Source organism: Manis javanica, chromosome 5 (genome assembly GCF_040802235.1).
Source record: "Manis javanica isolate MJ-LG chromosome 5, MJ_LKY, whole genome shotgun sequence".
NCBI lineage: Eukaryota > Metazoa > Chordata > Mammalia > Pholidota > Manidae > Manis > Manis javanica.
The window spans coordinates 6,936,318-6,948,393 of NC_133160.1; the positions used below are offsets into that span (position 1 = coordinate 6,936,318).

The following is a 12,076-nucleotide window of genomic DNA, read 5'->3' on the forward strand; positions in this document are numbered from 1 at the left end:
GTGAGGATCCTGGCCATACGAACTTCCATTTTCCCCATACCATCTCAGTCCACAGAGCCTAAAGTATTTATCATCTGTTCCTTTAAAGAAAATTTTGCTGATCACCGCTCTATGATCCCAGGGCAGTGCATACACAAGTCATTTGGGAATAATCCAGGGCTGCTGTGGGACAGCTCATATTACTGGCATGCTCTTCCACTGCTTTAAATTCAACCATCCCACATGTTTCAGTCATAAATTTTCAAACTACCCTAATCTAATCCTCCCAAGACTCTTCTCTTCTTTTTGGTTTTGCAGATTTCCTTCCAGATGGGAAGCTGTTCTGCATGTGTTTGCAGCCATGACTAAAATGCATGATTTGCATTATTTCACTGTTGCACATTCATTAAGACTTGGTGGATTTATTCTCCTTAAAGAAGAAATTCATGAATCATAATTCTCTATATAATTCATGGTCCCTAGCACCATGTAATGAATGGAGTAGGTGTTCCCTGACAGAGTTTATGTATGCTCATGTGTATTTGTATTTGTGGTGTCTTTATATATCCATGACTATTAAGGTTTATCAACCAGAGATAACAAATACATGGCTGTGGGCAGGATGGAGTTTATGAACAGGTTTTCTTTGGCCCACAAAGTATTCCTGTTTTGTTGTTAGTTTTAGTTGGAATTGATTTCCAAAAGTTGCACATAGGAAGACATTATATACAGACACAAATCTGTGGCCTCTCTGGAAAAATATCAAGAGATATCCTACATGGAGCCCCCAGTCTCATGTCAACAGGCATGTGGTCTTGGGCTTTTGACATTTTGCACCCTCTTTCCCCTCAACCCTATCTCTCACTTACATTTTCTCTTTGTCCCCTACTGACATTTGAAATTATAACTTCTCATATCATATACCTACAAATGTACGTCTGTAGGTAGATAATCCACATAGTTGGTCCCAAAGATGTCCATACACATCCAAATTGATTTTGTACATACTCAATGGACTGAATGGATTATGCCCCCTCCCCAAATTCCTAAATTGAAACCTTAATCCCCGAAGGTGGAGGCATTAGGAGGTGAGGCCTCTGGGAAGTGTTTAGGTCATGGGGGTGGAGCCTCATGAATGGAATTAGTGCCCTTATAAAAGAGGCCCCACAGAGCTCCCTTATCCCATCCATCATATGAAACAGAAAAGATGGCCATCCTTGAACCCAGGAAGTGGGCCCCACCTGTCTTAGCATCTGGCAGCACCTTGATGTTGGACTTACAAGCCTCCCAGTGAGAAATAAATAAATTTATATTGTTTATAAGCCACCCAATCTATGGTACTGTTGTAGGGTCCCAAACTGATTAAGACACACTCACAATAATTAAGACACCAAGTAGACAGACAGGGATGTATGGTTACTGTGCTACCGCTTGGCTGCTTCAGGCTTTCCAAGGATGGCATTCAATCCAAGCCACACATTGCTGAGTGCAGGCGTAAACCAACTGCTCAAATAATGCTGGCCTTATTTTTCAGTACAAGGATTCCAGAACTGCATTCCATAGGGGTACAGACTGAATCATAAGGAAAAAATTCCACACGTACCATTGAATTTTTCACGCTCTGTAGTAAGCGCTCATGCTGCTCAGCTATGGCCAAGGCAGCAGAGTGGACTTTCTGGTAGATGGCCTCCCCATCTCGCGTTTGGAAGATAAACAGCCCTTCACCAGTCTCACACATCCTGCGGAAACAAAAACAAAGGGCTTCTGAAAACCCAGCTCCTAGAAGTTCAGTGCACTGAGGGCCTAGAATATTCCACAAGGCTGGGCCCATTTATTTTGTATAAGATTAAGATTCTTGTTCTCATTTGCCAAAAAGAAGTTACTAGAACCAGAATTTTCCAATAATCATCATTACTACAGGCAGGTAACACCAATCACGCCAGGCTAACATGGTGCCGAATTTGTATTGTCAAGAAGCAAAGTAGGAGGTTAATTTTTTTTAAAAAAAGCTGTTTCTTGATTCTCAGTACAATCCTCGCACTTCTCCTCGCCACTCTGAGAGAGGGTTCCCGGGCAACTGCATTCCCATGACCACCCAAAAGTCATCAGAAACTATGCCACTCGCTCCCAGGTGAAAGGATTCTCTCTGTCTCAGGTTCTGTTCTAACCTTCCTCACAGACAGTGGCTTTAACAATTCTTTCAGTTGCAGAATCACAGATCCGGACTCCTTTCTTTCTCTTTCCCCACTGGCTTTTACCCTGGATGCTTTTCCAGCATCCAAAGTGCTCCCAAATGCCCCAGTCCTCTTTCTTTATGGCCTTAAACACTGACAGAAACCAGAGATGAAAACCTAGAGAGGTAAAATAATGACTTTTAGTTGAGCCTCTCCGATGTCCTTTGTCAGAAAAAGATTCAGATATAGAAACATTGTGGCCATTCAGGTGTAGTTATACTCCTGGATTTCCCAATAATTATTTTGCCTGAATGACATATCATGGATTACACGACTGGGTAGAAATCAAGAGCTCAGGAAGTACTGGGAAATTCTTTAATTCATGCACCCAACAAATATGTATCAAGCAGACTGGAATAAGAAACAAGACTTGGCTTCAGATAGCCTGGCTGAGATTGTTCCTTACCAGCTTTACAATGTGGTCCATGTTATTTAACCTAAGCCTGCATTTCCAATAACTAGAAGGACAGTAACTGTCACCTCAATTAGATAGGATACATGGCATGCACAAAGTAAATCTTCACTTAATGAACACTTCCGTGATTCCACTAGGAGGTAAGCTCCATGCAGACAAGACATCTTTTCTTTCTGATTCATTCACAGCTTTTCCACCAGTGCCTAGAGGACCTGGCCTGTATTTGGTGCTCAATAAATAACTGCAGGATGGATAGTGAAAGAGCAGGCTGTGCTAGGAAAGGTGTCACTGGGAACTTGTCAAGCTTCCTTGAGCAAGTCTTATTGAAATTGAGGATTCACTGGGGAGGGGAAGAGCTCAGGGAGACAAAGCAGGAAGAACCACACACTAAACGCCTTGAGGAGGGACAGATGGGCTCCAACACAGAGGGGAGAGAGGGTGGGAAGAGGGCAGCCATGTGCCTGGAGCACATGGGCCCAGACAGAGTGTTCTGCAATGATGGGCTCCACCATTCAGAAGTCACGTGAATGCAATAGTTCCCAGGCACTGAAAGCCCCAAACTGTTCCCTCTCTTGGTCAATGACATTTCAGCCCAATATATTTCATTGGAAAAATATGGATGGGATTGAAATCATGAGACCAAAATAATGATCTCATGGTGGGCAGTATTAATTAGTAAATTAAAGAGATTAGAAAAGTCAGCTAGGTCCACAGTTCCTCACTTTCAAGGTGTATTTTGGGCTTGTGTGTGGGTGTGTACATGTGGGTGTTTAGAATATTTGAGCATTGCTAAAGCAGGGTGTATCTTAGACTCAACGTGTCTATTTAAGGTACTCTTCTCTTCTCTCCACCACTGCAAAAGCAGTTATCAATATTATATTTTACATTTGTAAGTACATATTATGATTAAAAGAATATGGCACTTGTCAGACTAACATAAGGCAGCTCACAATACCTGCTAGAGTGGATGTAAGCAAAGGTGAAGACGGGCATTTTCTTGGAGGTGTTTACATTTTGGTTCAGCAAGACCTACCTACATGAATAGGTTCAGGAATAATATAATGGTGAAATGAGCCATACTGGAGGAACAATTAAGAAAGAAAGGGGTAGTTGGGAGGAGCAGTAGGTGCCCGTGGCAGCGAGCAAAAACGAAAATTAGGAAACCAAAGCCCTGAGAGAAACAGATCAGAAGCACTTGGCAGAGAGGGACACAAAATTAGGAGTAAAAACCTGCAAATGTTTATTTATTTTTTTGTCTGTGAAAATGAGGTGATCGGTGGGGTATGACCCTGCCCTCAGCAGTGGCTACAGCAATGTCAAACACACAATGACAAGAAAATGCATGTACAGAACCATAAAGTGCAGTAACCAAGAGGCTTGACCACGTGGGACCTAGTAGCTCCATCCTGAAGAAAAATCTGGGGAAGGATCTGCTAGGAGCTTCTAACAGAAAACAGGGGCTCTCTATTATCAGCTCAGCTGACATCAGCAATATTGATATTGGCAGATCATTCTTTATTGGGGGCTGTCCTGTGCATGCAGGGTGTTCAGCAGCACCTCTGGTTTCTCCTCACTGGATGCCAGCAGCATCCCTCAGTCGTGACAACCAAAAACGGCTCTAGACATTGATAAATGTCCCCTGGGTGGCAAAATGCCCCCATTGAAAACCACTAACGTAGACCAAGAACAAGGTAAAGAGGGATTAGGGACTACCTGACTTACGCCTAAGTGGTAAAGGGGTTGATACACAGGCACTTCTGAGTTCGGATAACTGTTGCTCCACTACAGGCCATATTTAGGATGGGATAAGGGGTACATCTTGCATTTGGGGATCCATGCTGCCTGTTCCAGTCATTGGCATCACTGCCTGGTTGATCTTGCTTGAGAAGTGGGAGTTGACTCTACTAGTGCTGTGTGTATGGGGGGTGGGGGGTGGTGTTGGCTGGAGCTCAGGGCAATCAAGGCTGCCTGGTCATCCTGTCCTTTGCTGTAACCAGGAGGGTGAGAAACAGAAATCAGTGGAAGACGCCACACGATGTGCCACTGCGTCACTCGGGCTTCTGGGCATGGAACAGCTACTGCACACATCAGTCATTCACACACAATTTCATTTGTCAAATCTTTGTGCCACCTGTTTAATACCTTTTAATGATTCCCTTCCGCCCCCCTTCAACAAATGTATTGTAAGTGGAACCATCAAGTCAGTGCCACAAGCCAGGGTGCTTTGCCATAAATTGAAAGCAAGCATGAAAATGAGTACAATGAGAATGAAATCGTGTCACTGAGAAGTCCTCTTGTCAAAGACCTGAGCTGAAAGTCTGCTCACTTGTTAGTAACATAGGTAAATTATCAAGTATTAGACAATGTGTTTAAGACATGCCAGCACCTCTTTTTTTCTATTTTATAAGGTTTCTTTAGAAAGGATTTTTTTCCTTTTCTGTTATTTTTCAAAAAGTCCTACTTGCGCCATATGACTAAGATTAGTAGCCAAACTCCTTACAATGGTCCTCAAGCCGCATGTGGCCTGACCCTGTCGCGTCCCTCCCCTCCCCAAGCACTGCCACCCCCTCACTCACTCTGCTCCAGCCACAGGAGCCTCTGGCTCTTCTCTGCAGCCTCTGGGTGCTCCTCCCTTGGCACCGTTTCCAGCCGCCTTCTCTTGGGGGGAATGCTCTTCCCCTAGATTCCTCCATGGCTCACTCTTTCCCGCTTTTAGGAGTTTCCTCCCATGTCCCTGACTAATCAGAGCCAGCCCTGCTCACCCTACATAAAGTCACCCCTCCTTTGGCACTTCCTATCAAACAGCTGTTTTTCAGTGCAGGACTTCCACACTCTAACATCTCTTTTCTTTTCTCAAATGTTCACTATTGTCTGTATCCCCTCTCCCCCAGAGACTAAGTTCCATAATGACAGAACACACGTATGCTCTGTTCCCCACTACCTCCACAGTGTTTGGAACCACATCAGGCTCTTAGCATGTGCTCCGTGAATATGTAATGAAACAAGGAATGATTCTTTTGTCCTGGACCTTTCTAGAATTCTGAGGTATGTCGCCTGAGCTTCTCTCACTCCTGCAGGTGCTAAAGCCAGAGTATTAATTTATATCCGTCAGGAGGTAAGGTGGAGCCGGACAGGGAAGCATGCTAACTCAGCAGCCCGCGATAAAATTCACAGGGAGACTCACTGGACACCTGCCACCTTTCTTCACACAGTCACATTTCAAGAATGGTTCCATGGAGGATGTTGCCACAGTGAGAACTTCTTTTCAACTGGATCTTCCCATAAAAAATCAGAACCCCTGCCAGTCTGATGTCCACTGAAGCTTCAGGGCTTCCAAGTGGAAAGAAACACACAAAAGAGTAGAAAAACCTCCAACAAAATAAGGAGAATGTCTCTTGGCACCACAGCACCCCCAATAAACTAATCATTCTTTATCTCCACTCTGCGGGCAGTGAGTGACAATTACGCAGTTACACTTTCTTAAAAAGCTTATATTTCAACCCTGAATTTCTTCAAGGAAAAAATAGAGATAAGGTCAAATTTGTTTAAGTTGTGGGGAGAGGGCATAAAAAGCATCTAGAAGACTCTGATGATCTATGACCCTGACACTGCTGCCCAGGAGTGATCAACACTCTCAGCTGTCTGTGCACATAAATCGGAGGTTGCAGAATTAAACTAAGAACATTTATACATGGTGCACATCCCAAATGGTTTTAGGGAGCCTAGTTAGGTAAATATGTCTTTGCTTCCTTAGCTCTGGAGAAGTAAATTAAGAACTAGGCTAACCTAGTAGAAGGATGATACTTAGCCTTCTTAGACATCAGCAGGGTTTGGAAGTAAGAAGACCTCTGAGTGTGACCCCTGAATCCACAATCTATTGGTCTCATGCCTTTGGACCAGTCACACAGATGCCCAAGTTTCTTTTAAAGATGAAAATACTAATATTCCCTAATTTACATAATCATCGAATGGCTTGAATGAGTGCATGTAAAATATTACAGTGACTTACATATAGTAAGGGTTCAACAACTATTAGGGATTGTTTCCAATGGCTGATAGGTCTGCTAGAACAGTATTTCCACCAGATAATTGGACCTGATAATTCTTTGCTATGGGGAATTGTTCTGTGCAGTATACTTTTAGCAACATGTCTGGCCACTCTCTATTCTCTAGATGCCAGTAGGATCCCCCGCCCAAGTGTGACAACCCAAAATGTCTCCAGGCATTGCCAAATTGTCCCCTGGGAACAACATCACACCTAATGAAACCATTGTTCCATATCTCAGCACCATAATGAGTGACGTTACTAATTACAGTCAAACAGCTGCTGCACCAAATTTGCTTTGAGCAATTTTTAAATGCTGTATTGGACACATTTTGTTAGTTTTTTTAAACGGCACATCTGGGCCTCTTCTGATAGCATCAGTATGCCCTTTCTGCTTTGAGAGAACCACCCCCATTCTTTTTGCAATCTGTGTGCTTTGCATAAAGTCCTGAGTATAGGGTCTGACCCGTGGTGAATATAATGGTCACCGTGTGGTAGGAATTTCTCTCTCTCTCCTTGGCTGATGATGTGGGAAGCATCCAAAGCTCCTGGAAGCCACCATATGGAGCCAGAAAGAAACCATCCAAGAAGAAACAGGACTGAGAGGTGAAACCTAGGGTCATAATTTAGACTCGGAATCAAGCCAAGCCTGAAGCCATCCCTACTCCCTGGACGTCGGGTTATATAAACCAATGAACTTATTTTCTGCTTTTGTTAGTTTGGGTTCATACAACTGCCTTCAATGTGCCAAGCATTATGCCAGGTATTTGCATATGTACTTTTATTTGATCTTCACGACAACCTTGTGAGATACATAATATTGCATTCCCATTTTACAGATGGCCAATGGAAGCCTAGAATTAGTACATTCACACAAGGTCCACAGCCAGTTAGTGGTAGAACTGTAATTTAATTTTATTTTTCTCCAACTCCCTGTCCGGCTTATTACACATGCCATGTTGTGAGTCTTAGTGGGGTGAAATGGGGCCAAATGAGCAGGGGTAACACTCAGTTCCAACTCTAACAGAGGCTGAAGGTGGGCAGAACTTTGCCCAAGGTTTCAGGAAGGTTCCTTGTATTCTAGATGGGAACTCTGTGAAATCTTTGCAGGTGCCTGTTGGAAATGTGAAAACTGTCTGCCTAAAGAGACTTAACTCCTGTTCACTTAGTGTGAGACAAGGAGAAAATTATACTAGTTAATATGAAATTGTCTTGTTTTGAACACATCCAAAAATAGCCAAGGAAAAAATTATTTCACTAATAAAGGAAGGCAGATATGAAAACTTCATGCTTGGGGGAACACAAATGATCTTATTATCCTGAGCATCTTGATGGTAACTATAGAAATTCATCTTTATTTGAGTTTCAGGCAAAATATAAAATAGTAATATCACCTTGTGTTTAACACTGTCAGTATCCTGCAGACGCAAGTCCTGCTCCAAAAATAATCATAATAAAATATCAGAGAGACTATTTAGGAGGAGCCTGGCATCCTTCTAGGTCATCTACCTGTATTGTTGCTTTTACCTACAACCCTGCAAGCAAGTGATTATCTGGATACACTTACAAGGGAAGTTAAACACTTTGTCCAAGGTCAGTTAATAAAGAATGAAGATTAGAACCTGGGGCTTCTCTCCCGGACGAGGGTGCTCCTCACACACATGCTGCTCAAGAAATAAGATCCAATAAAGAAGAGGTGGTACATAAACACAATGGAATATTATTCAGCCATAAGAAGAAAACAGATCCTACCATTTGCAACAACATGGATGGAGCTAGAGGGTATTATGCTCAGTGAAATAAGCCAGGTGGGGAAAGACAAGTATCAAATGATTTCACTCATCTGTGGAGTATAAGAACAAAGAAAAAACTGAAGGAACAAAACATCAGCAGACTCACAGAACCCAAAAATGGACAGTTACCAAAGGGAAAGGGACTGGGGAGGATGGGTGGGAAGGGAGGGATAAGGGGGAAAAGGGTCATTAAGATTAGCGTGTATAATGTAGCAGGGTCGGGCACGGGGAAGGCAGTATATACAGAGAAGACAAGTAGTGATTCTGCAGCATCTTACTATGCTGATGGACAGTGACTGTCATGGGGTATGTGATGAGGACTTGATAATAGGGGGAGTCTAGTAACCATAATGTTGTTCATGGAATTGTACATTAATGATAGCAATATAAAAATTTAAAAATTTTAAAAATTTTAAAAATGACAATAAAAAAAGAGAAATAACATCCAAAGAACACATGCCTCATACTTGCCCTTCTGGTGATTCAGTCTCAAGCTTGCACCAGCCTCCCAATGCATGACCACTGCGTAAGAATGCTGTTCAAATCAATCAATACGCTAAGTCCCTACAATATTTCAGGCACAACACAGTGTGGTCCGAGCTGTAGGTATTACTGACTGCTGGAGTTCTTGGATGAAACACCCAAAGGTCAGACCCAAAAGAGACAGAAGTAATGAAATAAAACTCTTTCATTTTCCAAGTCAGTACTTTATGACTTTTGGTCAAAGACCACTGGAATATTTGTGAAATGTATGTCTCCAATATGTCCATGTCTTTTCATACCCCATTTCCTTTATCTGAGTTACTTTAGCATCCCCCCACATCCCTATCTATCTACCACCTTGATCCCATTATTTATAAAATATGAGCATGATTACATAACACACACACACACACACACACACACACACACACACACACACATAATCTGCTTAAAAATCTCAATGGTTTTCTACCACACTTAGGAGAAATAGCAGTCCTTAAAATAATATCCTAGATTCTTAGCAGTTCTAGATTCTCTAAGAATAAATTAAACTTTTGCAAGACACATGACTAGTATTAAAACCTGGCAAATTGAGAAAACTGCAAAAAAAGTTTCAAGTAGTCATGAGATACTACAAAGGTTTTCTAAGAAAAGTTTACCAAGTTTTAGCCTCCAGAAATTATGAAAAGAAGCCATACTCTTTTCTTTTTACTATTTCCTATAAATAGAGAATCAACGAACAATTGAAAGGTATTGTTTAAATAAGTATTGCCTAAAATAGGACCAAAATGTCCTGATCAATGGAGAATTCTCCAGAGCATCAATACAGAATTCAGGTGTGGAGCAGTACAGTCAATACTTCTATTACCAACATTTTTCATACTTAGATCTCACTGGTTACAATTAATACATAAGTCATTTCTGAGACCCAACAGCAGCAGACCCAAGAATGGACTAACAGTTACCAAAGGGAAAGGGACTGGGGAGGGTGGGAGGGAAGGGAGGGAGAAGGAGAATAAGGGACATTACAATTAGCACACATAATGTATGGGGGGCATGGGGAGGGCAGTGTAGCACAGAGAAGACAAGTGATGACTCTAAAGCATCTTACTATGCTGATGGACAGTGACTGCAATAGGGTATGTGGTGGGGACTTGATAATGGGGGGAATCTAGTAACCAGAATGTTGCTCATGTGATTGTATATCAATGATACCTTAATAAATAATAATAATAATAATTTCTGAGATCCAAACAGGGAAATACACCTGCCTTCCCAACCAAATTCTTAATTTCCTGTAGAGATTTTCCTTAGGATAATAAACAAGTAATTCTGGCAAAAGGCAAACATGGCTCTAAAGATTCAAATTTTATTTTCTAATGTGAGGACATTTGCAATCTATGGGAGATTCACTGACTCATTTACAGCATTTCAATCTCCAGGTACTTAAAAATAAAATAGACCAGAGAAGAGCTAATGGGAAGGAAGAATTTACAACCTTTCTAGGATGGTTATAAGAGCATCAAATTGATCATATTTCTGAAAAGTGAGGTTTAAATATCTGGGCTTTGTTTATAATGGAATGAATACATTACTTTTGAGTGAAGCACTGTTACTGTATATTCACATGAATTAAGGTCTTAGATGATTAGAACTTCTGTTTTGGCTCTACTTGTATCAAGTACCATCTTCTTGTCAGGACAAACTTTCCACTTTTATAAACACACAGAAAACAATTTTTTAAGACACAAGGTGATCGTATTCAACTTTAATGTAATATCAGGCCATATACAGAAAGACCTGTATTTCTTAAAATACAGTCAGTTAGAATTTTAAAAAGTAAACATTTATCTGCAGTGTTTCAAATAAAGCACCTAAATTCTGAGGGAGGAAGGCTGTAGGGGAAGGAAAATGTTAATTAGACTGATCTCTTTGTAGCTAATGGACAGCCCAAATGTTATTAGCACCATCTCCTCTCTCCAAAATTAACCTTCAAGGAAAAAAGGGAAAACTCTGGAAATGCTCCTTGGGGCCTGCAATAAACAAATTTTAGAATTTGCCTCTTCCAGTATTAGTATATTCATTACCCGGCAAGAAAGATAGTTGGAACTCATTAAACTGCAACATCAAAAATGTCAATGGCCCCTGGTATTGACCATCTACCACCGCTGGCTCGCTTGCAAACGGAATCCTAATACGGAAGTTTTCCGAAAACCAAGAAGCCGGCCTCTGTTCATCTTGACTCAGGAAGGGGTGTATCTTTAGCATTTTTACCTAGTTCAGCTTCACTTTGTGGTACGGAATCAAACAGTGTAATTAAAATTCATATCACATTCAGGAAACATCAGACTCCTCCACGGGAAATAAAGCCATATTGAATATATGAATATTTTATAAGATGCCTGGCACTCGACAGTCACAGCCCTGCATTTCCTCAAGCGTGCTTCAAGACTGGACACCAGAGGTAAGCTCAGGCCTCAGATGATGTGAATCTGGGCAAAGAGGAAAAAAAAAGTGGAAGAACAGTCATGACACTCACCTTCCTGCCTCAAAAGTGAACCAAGCAACGTCTCGTCCGTACCGCCGCAGGGCGCTTAGCGGCCAAGACAGGAGTTTGACTCTGGGATTCTGCACGTCCCAAAGACAGATGTGCTCGTATGTAATCTGCAAGGCACATTCGCCATGTACATCTAAGTTAGGAGATGGCATCAAATACACATTGAATCTCTCTGGGAGAAAAACAAAAGGTTAGTCTAAAATTCCCCAGGAATAAAACATCAAAGACACTGTTGGAACAAAAGAGGCATTTCAAAATAATTCAAGCTCACAGTCTAGGTTTTGGTTGAATATTCAGGAAGATAAACCTTTTTCATAAATTTCAAAAACCAGAAAGTGTTTTTTTAAACAAGCACCATATTCGACAACATAATAATGATCCAGTCTGGCTGTCAACGTGTGCTAAACACTACTTTCATGAGCAAAGACCATTTTAGAATTTTGAAATTTGCATAATAAAAAATTCTGTATGCCAGTAAAAGACTATAGCAATGGAACCATTGAAAACAATTTTCTTCCAGCCAAGTACATATGAATTACACCTAACCCTTTGTGTTCACTAAAGATGCAG

At 41.5% G+C, this 12,076-nt stretch overlaps 1 protein-coding gene across 3 annotated transcripts in view; it reads right to left on the bottom strand.

Annotated features, from left to right (window-relative positions):
- DOK5 (docking protein 5) overlaps nt 1-12,076 on the bottom strand; it is a 301,770-nt gene that overhangs the window by 30,212 nt on the left and 259,482 nt on the right. For all 3 annotated transcript variants that reach the window (XM_073236415.1, XM_073236417.1, XM_073236416.1), the window contains exons 5-6: nt 11,489-11,678; nt 1,583-1,718 (exon numbers count right to left, since the gene is read on the bottom strand). In XM_073236415.1, coding sequence (XP_073092516.1) covers nt 1,583-1,718; nt 11,489-11,678 — 326 coding nt within the window. The remainder of the gene's footprint in view (nt 1-1,582; nt 1,719-11,488; nt 11,679-12,076) is intronic.